This window comes from Phoenix dactylifera, chromosome 3 (assembly GCF_051530095.1).
Source record: "Phoenix dactylifera cultivar Ajwa chromosome 3, Ajwa_hap1_PhDact_Kaust_v1.1, whole genome shotgun sequence".
NCBI classification, from domain to species: Eukaryota; Viridiplantae; Streptophyta; class Magnoliopsida; order Arecales; family Arecaceae; genus Phoenix; species Phoenix dactylifera.
The window spans coordinates 11,227,919-11,239,600 of NC_143192.1; the positions used below are offsets into that span (position 1 = coordinate 11,227,919).

Below are 11,682 nucleotides of genomic sequence, written 5' to 3' on the forward strand. Positions count from 1 at the left end.
AAATAAAAAAGAAAGAAAGAAATGTTGCGCATATGCTTGGAGAGAAGAGGACTCCTGATGGGAGTCTTCTTCCTCCCGATCTCTCAGCATGGAATCTAACTCCGGGTCAAATTCCGGTTTAGGCCGAGTCTATTTAAAAGCCCTCTCGGTCCCTCTTCTACCCCCACCGGAGTTCCGGCCCTGATCGGAGCTCACCGCCAGCATTTTCTTTGGTTTTCTTTCCAAAGCTCGGTCACCATCGCACCGCTGCCGTGTCCATTCCTCACCGGAAAATTAGGTAAGGTCCTAGGCCCCTTGAGCTATGCCTCTCCTCTTCCTTTTGGAGTCGTTAAGAGCTCCAACACCAGTCGGGGATCGCCGGATTTTGGCCGAAAGGGGAAAGCTCTGATTCCCCTGTTTTAACTTGTCGAACCCATATTTTTCTTGATTCCAACTATTTCCGCCACCGGTGCTCACCGCCGAAGTCTCTCTCCAATCCCTCGCCGTGGCAGAAGGCCATGGCCAGAGCTCAAGCCATTAGAATGCTTGATTTCTATGGTTAAAGGGGTTGGAAACCCTTGTTTTGAGTGGATTTTGTGCTGCTGTCCGCCAGTCCCCACCGGTCGTCCGTTGCCCGGTTGTGAGTCTCTTGACCCCAGGAACCACTACAACCATCATTTTTGCTTTGAATCGGGTTGGTGAGTAACAATATTGCGGGTAACAGGATCTCCCTATTTGGATACTTATTTTCTTCTGTTTTGCTGGTCGTCATTGAGCATGGCACGCCGCCGACACCGCCATGAGTTGTCGGCCGCTGGAGTCACCGACCACAATCACCGTCGAGAGCCTTCGTCTATTTCAGGAAGGATAGGGAGGGAAGGAGAGAGGCCTCACAACTATTTGCTTCTTCCCTTATTTTCTCTCTCCTCTCTCTAGTTCTTCTCTCTCTTGCTCTCTCTCTATTTCACTCTCTTTATCACTCTCTCTTTTTACTTGTTCTCTTTCTACATGTTTTAGTGGATCAGTGGCGGGTTTAGGTACTTTGTGAAGTTAGGCTGTTGACCCTTAGAAGTGTCCCGACCTGTGTTGTGTGACTTGGAGCTTCGAGCCAGTATTGGTCTTGGGTCGGCACTATACAACCATAGGAAGAGTTCGAGGTCGGCGTTATGCAACCGTTCAAGAGGTCCTGGGTTTTCCGATTGACTTCTTTCTCTATCTTGGTGTTTTCTTTCTCTAGTTAATCCAGAAATTTTGAAAAAGGGACTCAGAGGGTAGTCCTGGGTTACCACGTAATGGTGAACCCTTTAGTAGACTAGTAGAGGATTCTGGGGTGTCGAATACCTCGGATATTTTTTTGATATTGATTTAATTTTTTAGGAGAACATTATTTTACGCAAGAGGACGTTGAGCAGGGTTCTGCACACTCCAGTTCGTAGATTGTGGTGTGGGCAAGTAATTAGTCTGTCTGAATTGTCAGCAAAGAGGTAAAAATTCTTGTACACCCGCCTGCATAATTATAGGTATTTTATACACATACGTATGATATGCTAATAATCCTGATATTGAGGTTGTAATAAATTTTTAGGCTTTGCATATTCTCTAAGGCTTTGATTTAGGGAATACGCGGTTGTGTCTCGTGGTTGGACCCAGGTGTTAGGTTCAGAGTGCGACAAGAAGGCAACATATGTTTAGTAACAAAATCATTCACCACCATTTAGCTAGAACTCGGAAGTCAGTTCACCATCTTTCATCTCTTCTATCAAGTATGAACGTCTCTACTTCCTATCTAATCTTACCGAACAATAGAAAGTTCAAGCAATAGTCGTGTAAGACGAAGGTTGAGAGGAGTTGGGTTGTATCTTTCGCGCAAAAAAATGATTAATCTTCTTTCACGATGTTGATTGTTGGACCGCATTTTGCACAGCTCTCAAAGTACCCCAAACGCCATCCATCAATCGCAGCACAGCTCTTAAAGCACAATCCAATGGTGGACTCACGCTAAGGAAGTATCCTTCTTCCGCGCGAAAGATACAATCCGTGTCCGGCCGAGAGATTGGTCCATATTGATCTTTGGGCCAGGTATTTCGGTCTACATGGGTTTATCCTAAGGTCAGACCAAACCGGATGTTTTTGTCCCAACTAAGCCGCAAATGGGTCGGGTCGACCCGTGACCCGACCCGACCCGACCCGATCTGCATAGATCCGACTTGACCTGACCCACGGATCCGGATCGGATCCTACAATTGGACCCAAACCATTTGCTGGGTCGGATCTGAGTTTATTAAATTTGGACCCGACCCGGCCCATTATTTTTTTGGGTCTATTTCGGGTTTACTGGATCTGGACCCGACCCGCAGAGCCGACCCCAACCCGAAATGGAGCGCGATAAATTGAAAGCACAGCGCTTGGGTTTCTTCTCCTGAATCCCTATCGCTATTCTTCATCCTCCGAGCGCCGCCTCCTCCGAGCCCCTCCTCCGAGCGCCGCCTCCCCCAACTAATCCGGTTTGGAAGTCAAACTTCCACTCTTCCATGTAATTCGCCCACCCTCTTCTCGTAAAACCTGGTTGCTTCTTCCCAAAAAGAAAAGGAAAACCCTAGCTTGCGGTTCTGAAGTCAATGGATCCCCAGCCTGAGCCTGTGAGCTATATTTGTGGAGGTATAGTCTATACAGCGATCATAGATTCCATATTCCTCTCGTTTTCTCTTTTTGATCATATCTTCCATCCTCGATTCTTAGCTGATTGATTGGTTTTTGTGTTGATCAAAAAATTTTGGGAAAAAACGATGCTTAGATTGCGGGGCAGAGAATACTTTGAAACCTGGTGATGTGATTCAATGCAGAGAGTGTGGATACCGCATCCTGTACAAGAAGCGCACTCGGAGAAGTATGTGCATACGAAAACTGCTCTGATTTTTCCATGGAGTTACTCTCCGTACAATTCCTAATTTTCTAATTATTTCATGGGTTTTAAGGATGCGATTCTTGAGACTAGTGATTTCATCGTTGTTATTGCTGTGCTGAACTGCTGACCATTAGAAATAGCGTCCAATGGCCCTTTCTCTTTATTTTCGAGAATTGGGTTTGTTGTGCTTGTCGCTTCTCATCCCCAAGTCCATCATAATGCTTTTGAATGGTAGCAATAGTTCCTATATGTGATTGTGTCTTTCTAAAGTGAAAAAGAATATGGATAATGATGATTGATGGAGACTGATTGCATCATATTAGCTACTAATTTGTTTGCACTACATTTCGGAAACAACTAGTTACATTGAACACTGGAATTCTCTCTTAATTTATGCAACCCTGTTAATCTTTCTTCATGACAATAGAAAGTAATAATTTGATCTGCTTTGTTCTGAAATATGTATTTTCTATCTTTTGGGTGAAGTCGTCCATTTTGTATATATCTGCAAACCATTCTCCACCATTTTTTTCTCAAATCTTCTGCTATGGCATCTTACATGATGTCACATCTGCATGCCCATCCTTAGTTTCTCCTCCTCTGAAACCCATCAGTCGAAATGTCACTTCTTTATTCTTCAATTCTAAATTACTGATGGTTTCCTGATGCACAAACTATTGCCATTTGATGATGATGTAATGGAATGCAAGATACCTTAAGGTCATGAAAGCTAAGGATGTGGTACATAAGCATTCATATGAACTTAAAATATTAACCAATTATCAAGCAACTGCGAATGACAACGAGAATCTTATGATCATCAAAAAGATTTGTGTCCTGTAAGTACATCTTGAAGATTATGGAGAGGCCTTCCTTTGATTGGGGAAGATTGCGGTCAGAAAAAAAAAAAAAGGAAACATTGAACTAAATAACAATTTGTACCTACTTGTACTGATCAGTTTATTCCAATACCATATATAGCAAGTCTTAAATTTCTTTTTGATTGTGCTGACTTCTACTTTTATGGCTTGTATTGGCTAAATTGATTTATGGAGTGGTAGGGGCATCTGTAGCATGATAGGTTTGTATAACTTGTTTTAGTTAAACCAAGTTAATGCTTTAAGATTATGTGCCCTGCTTGAGTTGATATTTATTTTTATCCATGTTAGAATCTTAATTGCCAGAATCATGAGTGGATGTGGGAAAGAAGATTTGTGTAGAACTGTTTTGAGTGAGGAAGTTGGTGTGTGTTCGAGATTTCTTGAAGATTTTGAAGTGGGTTTGGCACACTAGGTAAATGATAAGAATAACATTTTGAGTAACATGTAGGTAGGGTTGTCAAATGAATGACACGTTCATGAGTAGCTTATTATTTAGCTCATTATTGGCTCACTTGATAATAAGCAAGCAGAATGGGAGTTGACATTTAAGCTCAAAAAATAAATGAGTTGAACTTGAGTTGGGCCAAGCTGCTTATGTTCAGCTTGATATAGCTTTGAAATAAAAATAAATAAATAATATCTGATAACCATTATTAAATATTATTAGATATAACTTATCATTCAACAATAATAATTTTATCTGAGGAAAGGTATACTTAAGCCGTTAATCTAGTGGATGAAACCTATATTTTTGGGACCTATTAAGGAATTCCCCTAGGAGGGTTAGCCTTGATTAAATTGTAAGTTGCTCCATTATGTCCTGGGCATCATGGGTTGGAAACATGGAACATTCTCTTCACAAATCGAGGTAAGGCTGCATACATATGACCTTCCCTAGATTCTATAGTGGTAGGAGCCTCGTGCACTGGGCTATGCCTTTTTTTCTTAATTATGGAATGCCCCTAAGAAGAGTTCCCCTATTATATTAAATGATATGTCGGTGATTGGTTACAATGGGATTGAGAAATCTAAGTTTTGTATTTACAACTAATATTTCATGATATAAATTAGCAACAACTAAATTTCCTAATATTACCAACTTTAAATCTATCATTTATATTTCACTAAATTAAATTGTAACTCTAAATAAGGTGGTAAAAAAGGAATAAGTGCAATATACAGGTAGGTTAGTGATTGAGATGGAGAGATTTTTAAGGAAATTACTGAGTAAATTTAGAAAGATAATGGGTGAGTGATATATTATTGTTTAACTAAATGTTAGTAAACAATAATAATTCAACATCATTAGTGGTAAGTAGGGATTTGTTAACATTTTTATTTTTATTTGTTAACATTTTCACCTGTCATTATTTTCTAAATAAAGGGGAGCACGAACTGTTCTGGTTGTACTTGTTTTCCAATTGACCTTTCCCGAGATTTCTTTTTCCTTGTTGGATTTGTCTATTTTCTTCTAATACTTCTGCTAAATAACAGCCTAATTTTTCCGAAACATGTTTTAGTATTATATTGGTTTCTTCTTCTTTATGTGTGTGTGTGTGTGTGTGTGTGTGTGTGTGTTTTCTGTGATTTTGGGCATTGACTAAAAGTCATTTGGGTTTTGAATGGCGAGTTATGCTTTCAATTGTTCCTATCATTTTGTCTTTTGTGTTGGTCATGTGCTACTGCTCCTTTTCATGACTTAGCTTTTAGCTTTTCTCAATCATTTATGTCCTTCTTCATTCACTCGTTTTATTCTCCCCTTTTCTCTTAGATGTTTCATTTTTGCTTTATTGTTACTTTCTCACCGCAAATTCGTCCCCCTACTACACTCTATGCCTGCTTTTGGCTTCACTACCACTAAGTTTTCCATGATGCGATGCTTTACAATGTACTGTTAATGTTTTAATTGCTGCTATGGCAAATGGATGGTGCAGCCCATTAATCTATGTTATCTGACAAGGCCAAAAATGGCTTTCAAGGTTTCCATTTTCATCTTTTTCATATCTTTATTCACTAGCATCTAACATTGGATTAATCTATTGATGACCATGATAGGGTTGTCTTTTCATTTTTCACATAATTGACATTCAAATAGCTTGACAAAATAGACTCATCCCCTACATTTCCCACTTCTATGACTGGCTGGATGAAGATTGCATCTATCAAATTCTATGGATTACATATCTGCTCAACCTATAAATGGTTCATTAAGAAGTTATGCTTTCTACAACCCTGTTTTTGTCGTCATTTTTTTGTATCTTCATTTCAACAGTGCGACTGAATTAGTGAATTGATGGATCACATCCTATCTGATAATTTCAACAGCATTGTCTCTTCATCTTCAAATAATCAGCACTCATGCACTTCAAGAAATTGTGATCTTGACTATATCCAAGAAACTTAACTCTGTAAAAGCCAGTTTATTTTGTCAATTCAGATGATGGAACCATAACTTGTTCTATTCTGCAATCTGTAATGGCATCATGTCTTCCTTTTCATAATCCTTAAAATTCACTTCTTATCTCTGGACAGCAGCATCTTGAAATTCATTACTTCTCATCTGAACAATCAAATCATAAATTGTTTCAGTTTTTTGACTTATTAAATTGCTTCTTCCATGTAATTGATATACTCTGTTGAAAGATCTGGTTAATCTTGGGTGCAGGCATCATCCTTTTATTATGGTTTGCTTCTTGGGATGAAAATTTGTTTGGTCACAGTGAATTTAGAGTTTACCTGACTAAAAGGAGACCATTATCTGATTCAGATCTGACCGGAACCCAACCTATTAGGAACATCAGCAGGTCAGACCTATACCTGACCCTACCATAAGCCAGTTAGTTGCAGTCCACCTCAACCCAGAGTTGCCTGAGTTAATCCCATCCTTCTGTTTTATTGTATGTATAACCATGATGTGGCTGCTGAGATAGAGCAAGGATGTTGATGACGTAGGATAAGAAAAATTGGGAAGAGGTGGAGGAAGCATTTGGCTATTAATCCTTTTATTTCCTTTTTGTTTCACTTCTTAAGAAATATTCATATAGTTGAATTCTTGGATTTATTTTGGTGAGTGGAAATTGAAAAGCCTAAATAGCTATTAGGCATAAAAGAAAATTTTCTGATTTTTCACCCTGTTGCGAGCTTTCCAATTTTTTGTATCCACTTACTGGCCAAGTATTGCTGATATCCACTAATTGAATTCTTATTTAGAGCCTGTTTGGATATTTCTACAGGATTGGGCTGAAAATTCTATAGGAATCTGGCCTGTTTGCCCATCGATCTTGTATTTTCTAGGAGTCAGGCCAAACCTAGCCCAAATTCTAACTTTTGGGCTATGGAAAAAAAAAAAGACCTATGGAGGTCTTTTTTTTTTTTCTTCCTACAGGATTTGGGTTGGGTGGTATTTGGTTGGTACAAGGCCATGATTTAAATATATAGCCCAATTCACAAATGCTACAGGATATTCAACCCAATTCTGTAGGAATATCCAAACAAATCCTTAGTATTTGAGTTCTCTCCCTTGGGCTTTCAAATAAGATACGAATATTACTGAGACTGGCATTCCTTCTGGCTAGACTAGATGAATCTTCTTCTTCTTAGCGTGCCATCTCTAACTAGATTGCCCAGTTCCGAGGTAACACTTGCCAAAAGTAGAAATTGGTGTGACATCTTTGAGACCACTGTAGCATGGAGGTTATATTTGAAATGCTTCATAACAGATTTATTAAAGGCTGTCTGCAGCTTGAATTCCTAATTCAGGAACTTGGTTGTCTCACCATGTTTGTTGTGTATAAGAATGGCTTCTAAATGGTAGTAAATTATATGCTGCCTTTTGTTCCAACTGTTTCTTGTATTTTATGTCTTTGCATGATCTGCTGGAATTTTTTAAGATGCTTCTGTATCCTTTCTTACACAAATAATATTTTGTGCAGTTGTTCAGTATGAAGCGCGCTGAGGACAAATGTGAAAGGATGTCCTTGGTGGTGGAAGCTGTTGTCTACCGAATGGCGTACTGCAGTGTCGGAGTTTTTTAAAAAACAATACTCGTGGTCTTTGTGTTTATATGGATAATTATGTCTGAGTGAACTTTGTTTCTGTAATGGCTGACTGTTATCATATGCTGTTTGCTTAGTAATTTCGTTATACATCTTGACAGCATTTCTTGGTCCCGTCAGAAATTAGTATTTTATCAGTTGGTGGAGTTCCTGCATATATATAAAATGTGTAAACCATGATATTTATGCTTTGAATTGGAATGCTCTGTGGGAAGATCTCTATGGCCAAGTATATCTTTAGAGGACGAAGTTGAACATCTTTATGTTATAGCTTGGGGAATGTAATACGAATGCATTCTTGGTCCACGCAGGGAAAAAATAAATTGCGGCTCCAGATCTTAACAGGATTTAGTGAGACAAAGTATTCATAAGCAATCCTCTTCTCAAATTGGAAAGAAAAAATTGCGACTCGAGATCGGTTTAACACTTTGTTGGTTAACATTGCAAGCTTGCTGAATCTGTGTAAGAGGAGAACTTGCAGATACTTTTGAATTTGCTGGTTAACATTGCAAGCTTACTCAGTAAAGGAGATCTGGCAGGTATTTTTGAATAATGCACAAAGCACAATTTGCAAGGAGGTTAGTGATACAGAGTTTTATATTCTTGTAAGTGGAGCTCAAGATTAGTCTAGAAGAGAACAAAATGGCTCTTATCTTCATTCATAGAGATGGTGTCCTACGCGATTTTTAAATCTCATTCATATTTCAAACACTGCTTCATTAACTTTGAAGAAGGAGATGTTCTGTCCTTTCTTGTCATAATTTTAATATTGAAAACGTTAGAGGTCGGAGATATGATGGCGCTAGTAGTATGAGAGATGAATGGAATGGTCTGCAAGCATTATTTTTGATTGAATTGCCCATATCAATATTATATACACTGGCACAACCACTTTCCAACTCGCAAGCTTATCTAAAACTAATCTAAACTAAATCAAAGCAAAGCAGAATTCCTGAAGGTGTTGGATAGAACAGCTGAAGAGCTATTTCAATCTCTTGCAAATTCCATATGCACATTTTAGGCGTGCTCTCTATCGTGGCAAAATTTTAAAACATCGGCATACAAGGAGAAACGAGGAACCCCATCTATCTTAATTCATCCACTGGGGTTTCAAATGGATCGTATGCCGGCATGATGAAAGTTGGACCCTGGGTAGTTGTTGTATGTTGACATGGAAAGAGAGCATTAAAATAGCGAGCAGCCTCAGCTGGCGACAAAGACCAATATAGGCCGAAATCTTCGTTTATCTCAGCTGATGGAAGGTTGAAAATTTTAGAATTTTCTGAAGATTTGATTGATATTCTAGTGCCAAGCTAAGAATTTGGTTAATATGGTCAATCCGATACTAACTATTATATTTAGGCATTGATATTGAAAATTGTTGATTGACAAAGCTATCTAAAGAAGTAAAAAAAAAAAAGGTGAGATAGAAAAGATGAGTTTGTAAAATAAAAGAAAAATAAAAAAGCTATTCGTTTTCTCCATCTTTGGCTGCTGCATCGATGGCTAAAATGGATTGACCAACCCAACCCCTTAAATATCCTGCAATTGGTGCAGAGAGACTCTCATCAGATAGAACCTGGGCTAGACTTTGGTTGGGCAATTGTAGGTAGATTTTCTTATCAGCTGATATATCGAGACTTATCAATTTATCATTTGCCACCATCCAAGATTGAATGAGGACATCCTTCTGCAGGGAGCTATGTGCCAACCAGGCTAACTTACAGTTGTTGGCAGCATTCCTCTAACCACTAAGTCTTCCCCTAACCACTAAGTCTACCCAAATCAATGCCCGCCTCGAATCGGTTGAGTCCTCCCTACAGAGATTCATTGAATCCAAGGAAGATAACGTCACCCACTCTCGAGGTCTAGACTTCGATGAAATCCTAGGACTGCACGGCTCAGTTCGACAGGATAATTTTGACCATATACCTTTACAAGGTCGTCAATATGCCTACCCTTTCCCTAGAGGAGCGGACACCTTCCCTAATGTTGACCGAGGTCATCGCTATAATGTGGAACCGAGACAGCCTCGTGACCATGATGACGATGTGATGAACGGCATTCGGGTTGAGGCCCCCACCTTTGATGGTCGCCTTGACCCAAAGGTCTTCTCAGACTAGTTGCACGAAATGGACCACTTCTTTGAGTGGTATAATTTATCTGAAGACAAAAAGGTCCGGTTTGCTCGAATGAAGCTCATTGGTCGAGCCAAGCTATTTTGGCAAAACACTAAACAACTTTTGGCTAGGAGACATCAACCTGCCATAACTGAATGGGTTGAAATGAAGGAAAAACTTAAAGAAAAATACTTGCCCGTTGACTATAAAAATGATATGCTTGATCGATGGAACAATTTGAGACAAGGTACCCAATCGGCCATGTTTGAGAGGCGCCCGAACATTCAGGGCACTTCCACGACTTTTAATTTTTCAGGGTCCAAGCCTTCTGTAGGGTCCACTACTCCTAGGCCCCCTCTTGCTGTCCCTGTCCCAAGCCGAGACACTAACGGCAAGAGAATCCTTTGTGAGCTTTTCAAACCACATTCCAAAATTCAGTGTTACAACTGCCAATGTTTTGGTCACGTTGCCTCCCAATATGCTAACAAATCTTTCGTTATTGCTCAGCAAGAGTAGAGAGGTGACACGGATGACTTAGAGGAGCAAATCTATGAACCAAACCTCGATGACTTCAAGATATTGAAGAAGAGTGTAACGACAGACCTGATACCCTAGGAAGCACCAGCACAACACTCATATCATTTGCATGCAATAATATAGTCAACAAGCCCGTAGGCATGAGTCCATTTGAGAGAGCGCATGGTTACATGACTAAACAACTTTTAGATCTCTTGCCCATGTCACATTTTAGAATTTCCGAGTCTGCACATGCACTAACACAGCACATTCATGCATGTACTACTCAATCTATGGTGAAAGCTGATTCCAACAAGCATACCAAAGAATTTCAAACTTTGGGTTATGTAATGATCCGTCTTAAAGAATTGCAGTCTCTTAGTGTTGGACCATTCAGGGTGTTGCACAAGGATGGCACTGACGCCTATGCCATTGACTTTTCATTTGATTTTGGTCATAGCCTTACTTTTAATATTAAAGATTTGGTTGCATTTTCTGATGGCTCTTTTGCTAAACCCTCTGCTGAGCCAATTGCTTATCCTATTGCTGATTCCATGTCATTTTCGTTTCATTTTCTCCTCCATCGAGCACAAAAAGAGTATATTGATTCTATTTTAGTTGAGCAAATAGTTTTTGACAGTGATGGAAGCATCCAGCATTTTCTAGTTCGTTGGCGTGGTCTACTAAAGTCCGGTTACACTTGAATCCCGCGCGAGGAGCTACAGCCGATTGACCCAAACTTGTTAGAGTACTACCAGAGCTTTACCGAGCCACTTTCGTCGAGGTCAACTTTTTTCCACCCGAAGAGTGCGGACACCAGTGCCAGGTCAGCCGATCGCCACGAAATCCAGCCAGCTCAGCGGGTCCCAGCCGATTCAGCCAGCCTGATTTTATTTTCGATTGATTTATTTTAAATAGATATATTTTATATTGATTGGATTTATTTACATATTATCATTTGGATTTATTTGCATATTGTCATTTTAAAGCCTTTTTGGGATTGTTTTATTTGTAGGAGTTTGTTTATTATTTTGTAACCCTATATATATATATATATATATATATATGGATCCATGCTCATGTTTAGGACGATAAATGATGAATGAAAATTAGCCTCCTCCTCTTCTTCTTCCTCCTCTTCTTCTTCCTCCTCTTCCTCTCCTCTGCTCTCTCTCTCCCTCTTTTCTCCTCTGTCCTGCATCACTTCCACAACAAAAACCAAGAAG

At 39.5% G+C, this 11,682-nt stretch overlaps 1 protein-coding gene across 1 annotated transcript; it reads left to right on the forward strand.

Annotated features, from left to right (window-relative positions):
- Positions 1–2,376: 2,376 nt before the first annotated feature.
- On the forward strand, positions 2,377–8,015 carry NRPB12 (DNA directed RNA polymerase, 7 kDa subunit). The gene is made up of 3 exons (XM_039117960.3): positions 2,377–2,637; positions 2,774–2,866; positions 7,698–8,015. The coding sequence occupies exons 1-3, from the start codon at positions 2,598–2,600 to the stop codon at positions 7,718–7,720; spliced, it is 156 nt and encodes a 51-aa protein (XP_038973888.1). The 5' UTR covers positions 2,377–2,597; the 3' UTR covers positions 7,721–8,015.
- The last annotated feature ends 3,667 nt before the right edge of the window (positions 8,016–11,682 follow it).

What these genes read in the sequence shown, in the direction of transcription:
- NRPB12 (XM_039117960.3), top strand. Translation starts at nt 2,598, where the DNA reads ATGGATCCCCAGCCTGAGCCTGTGAGCTATATTTGTGGAG. An exon ending in TGTGAGCTATATTTGTGGAG is followed by an intron (nt 2,638 to 2,773) that starts GTATAGTCTATA and finishes AACGATGCTTAG; the next exon opens with ATTGCGGGGCAGAGAATACT. An exon ending in CAAGAAGCGCACTCGGAGAA is followed by an intron (nt 2,867 to 7,697) that starts GTATGTGCATAC and finishes TATTTTGTGCAG; the next exon opens with TTGTTCAGTATGAAGCGCGC.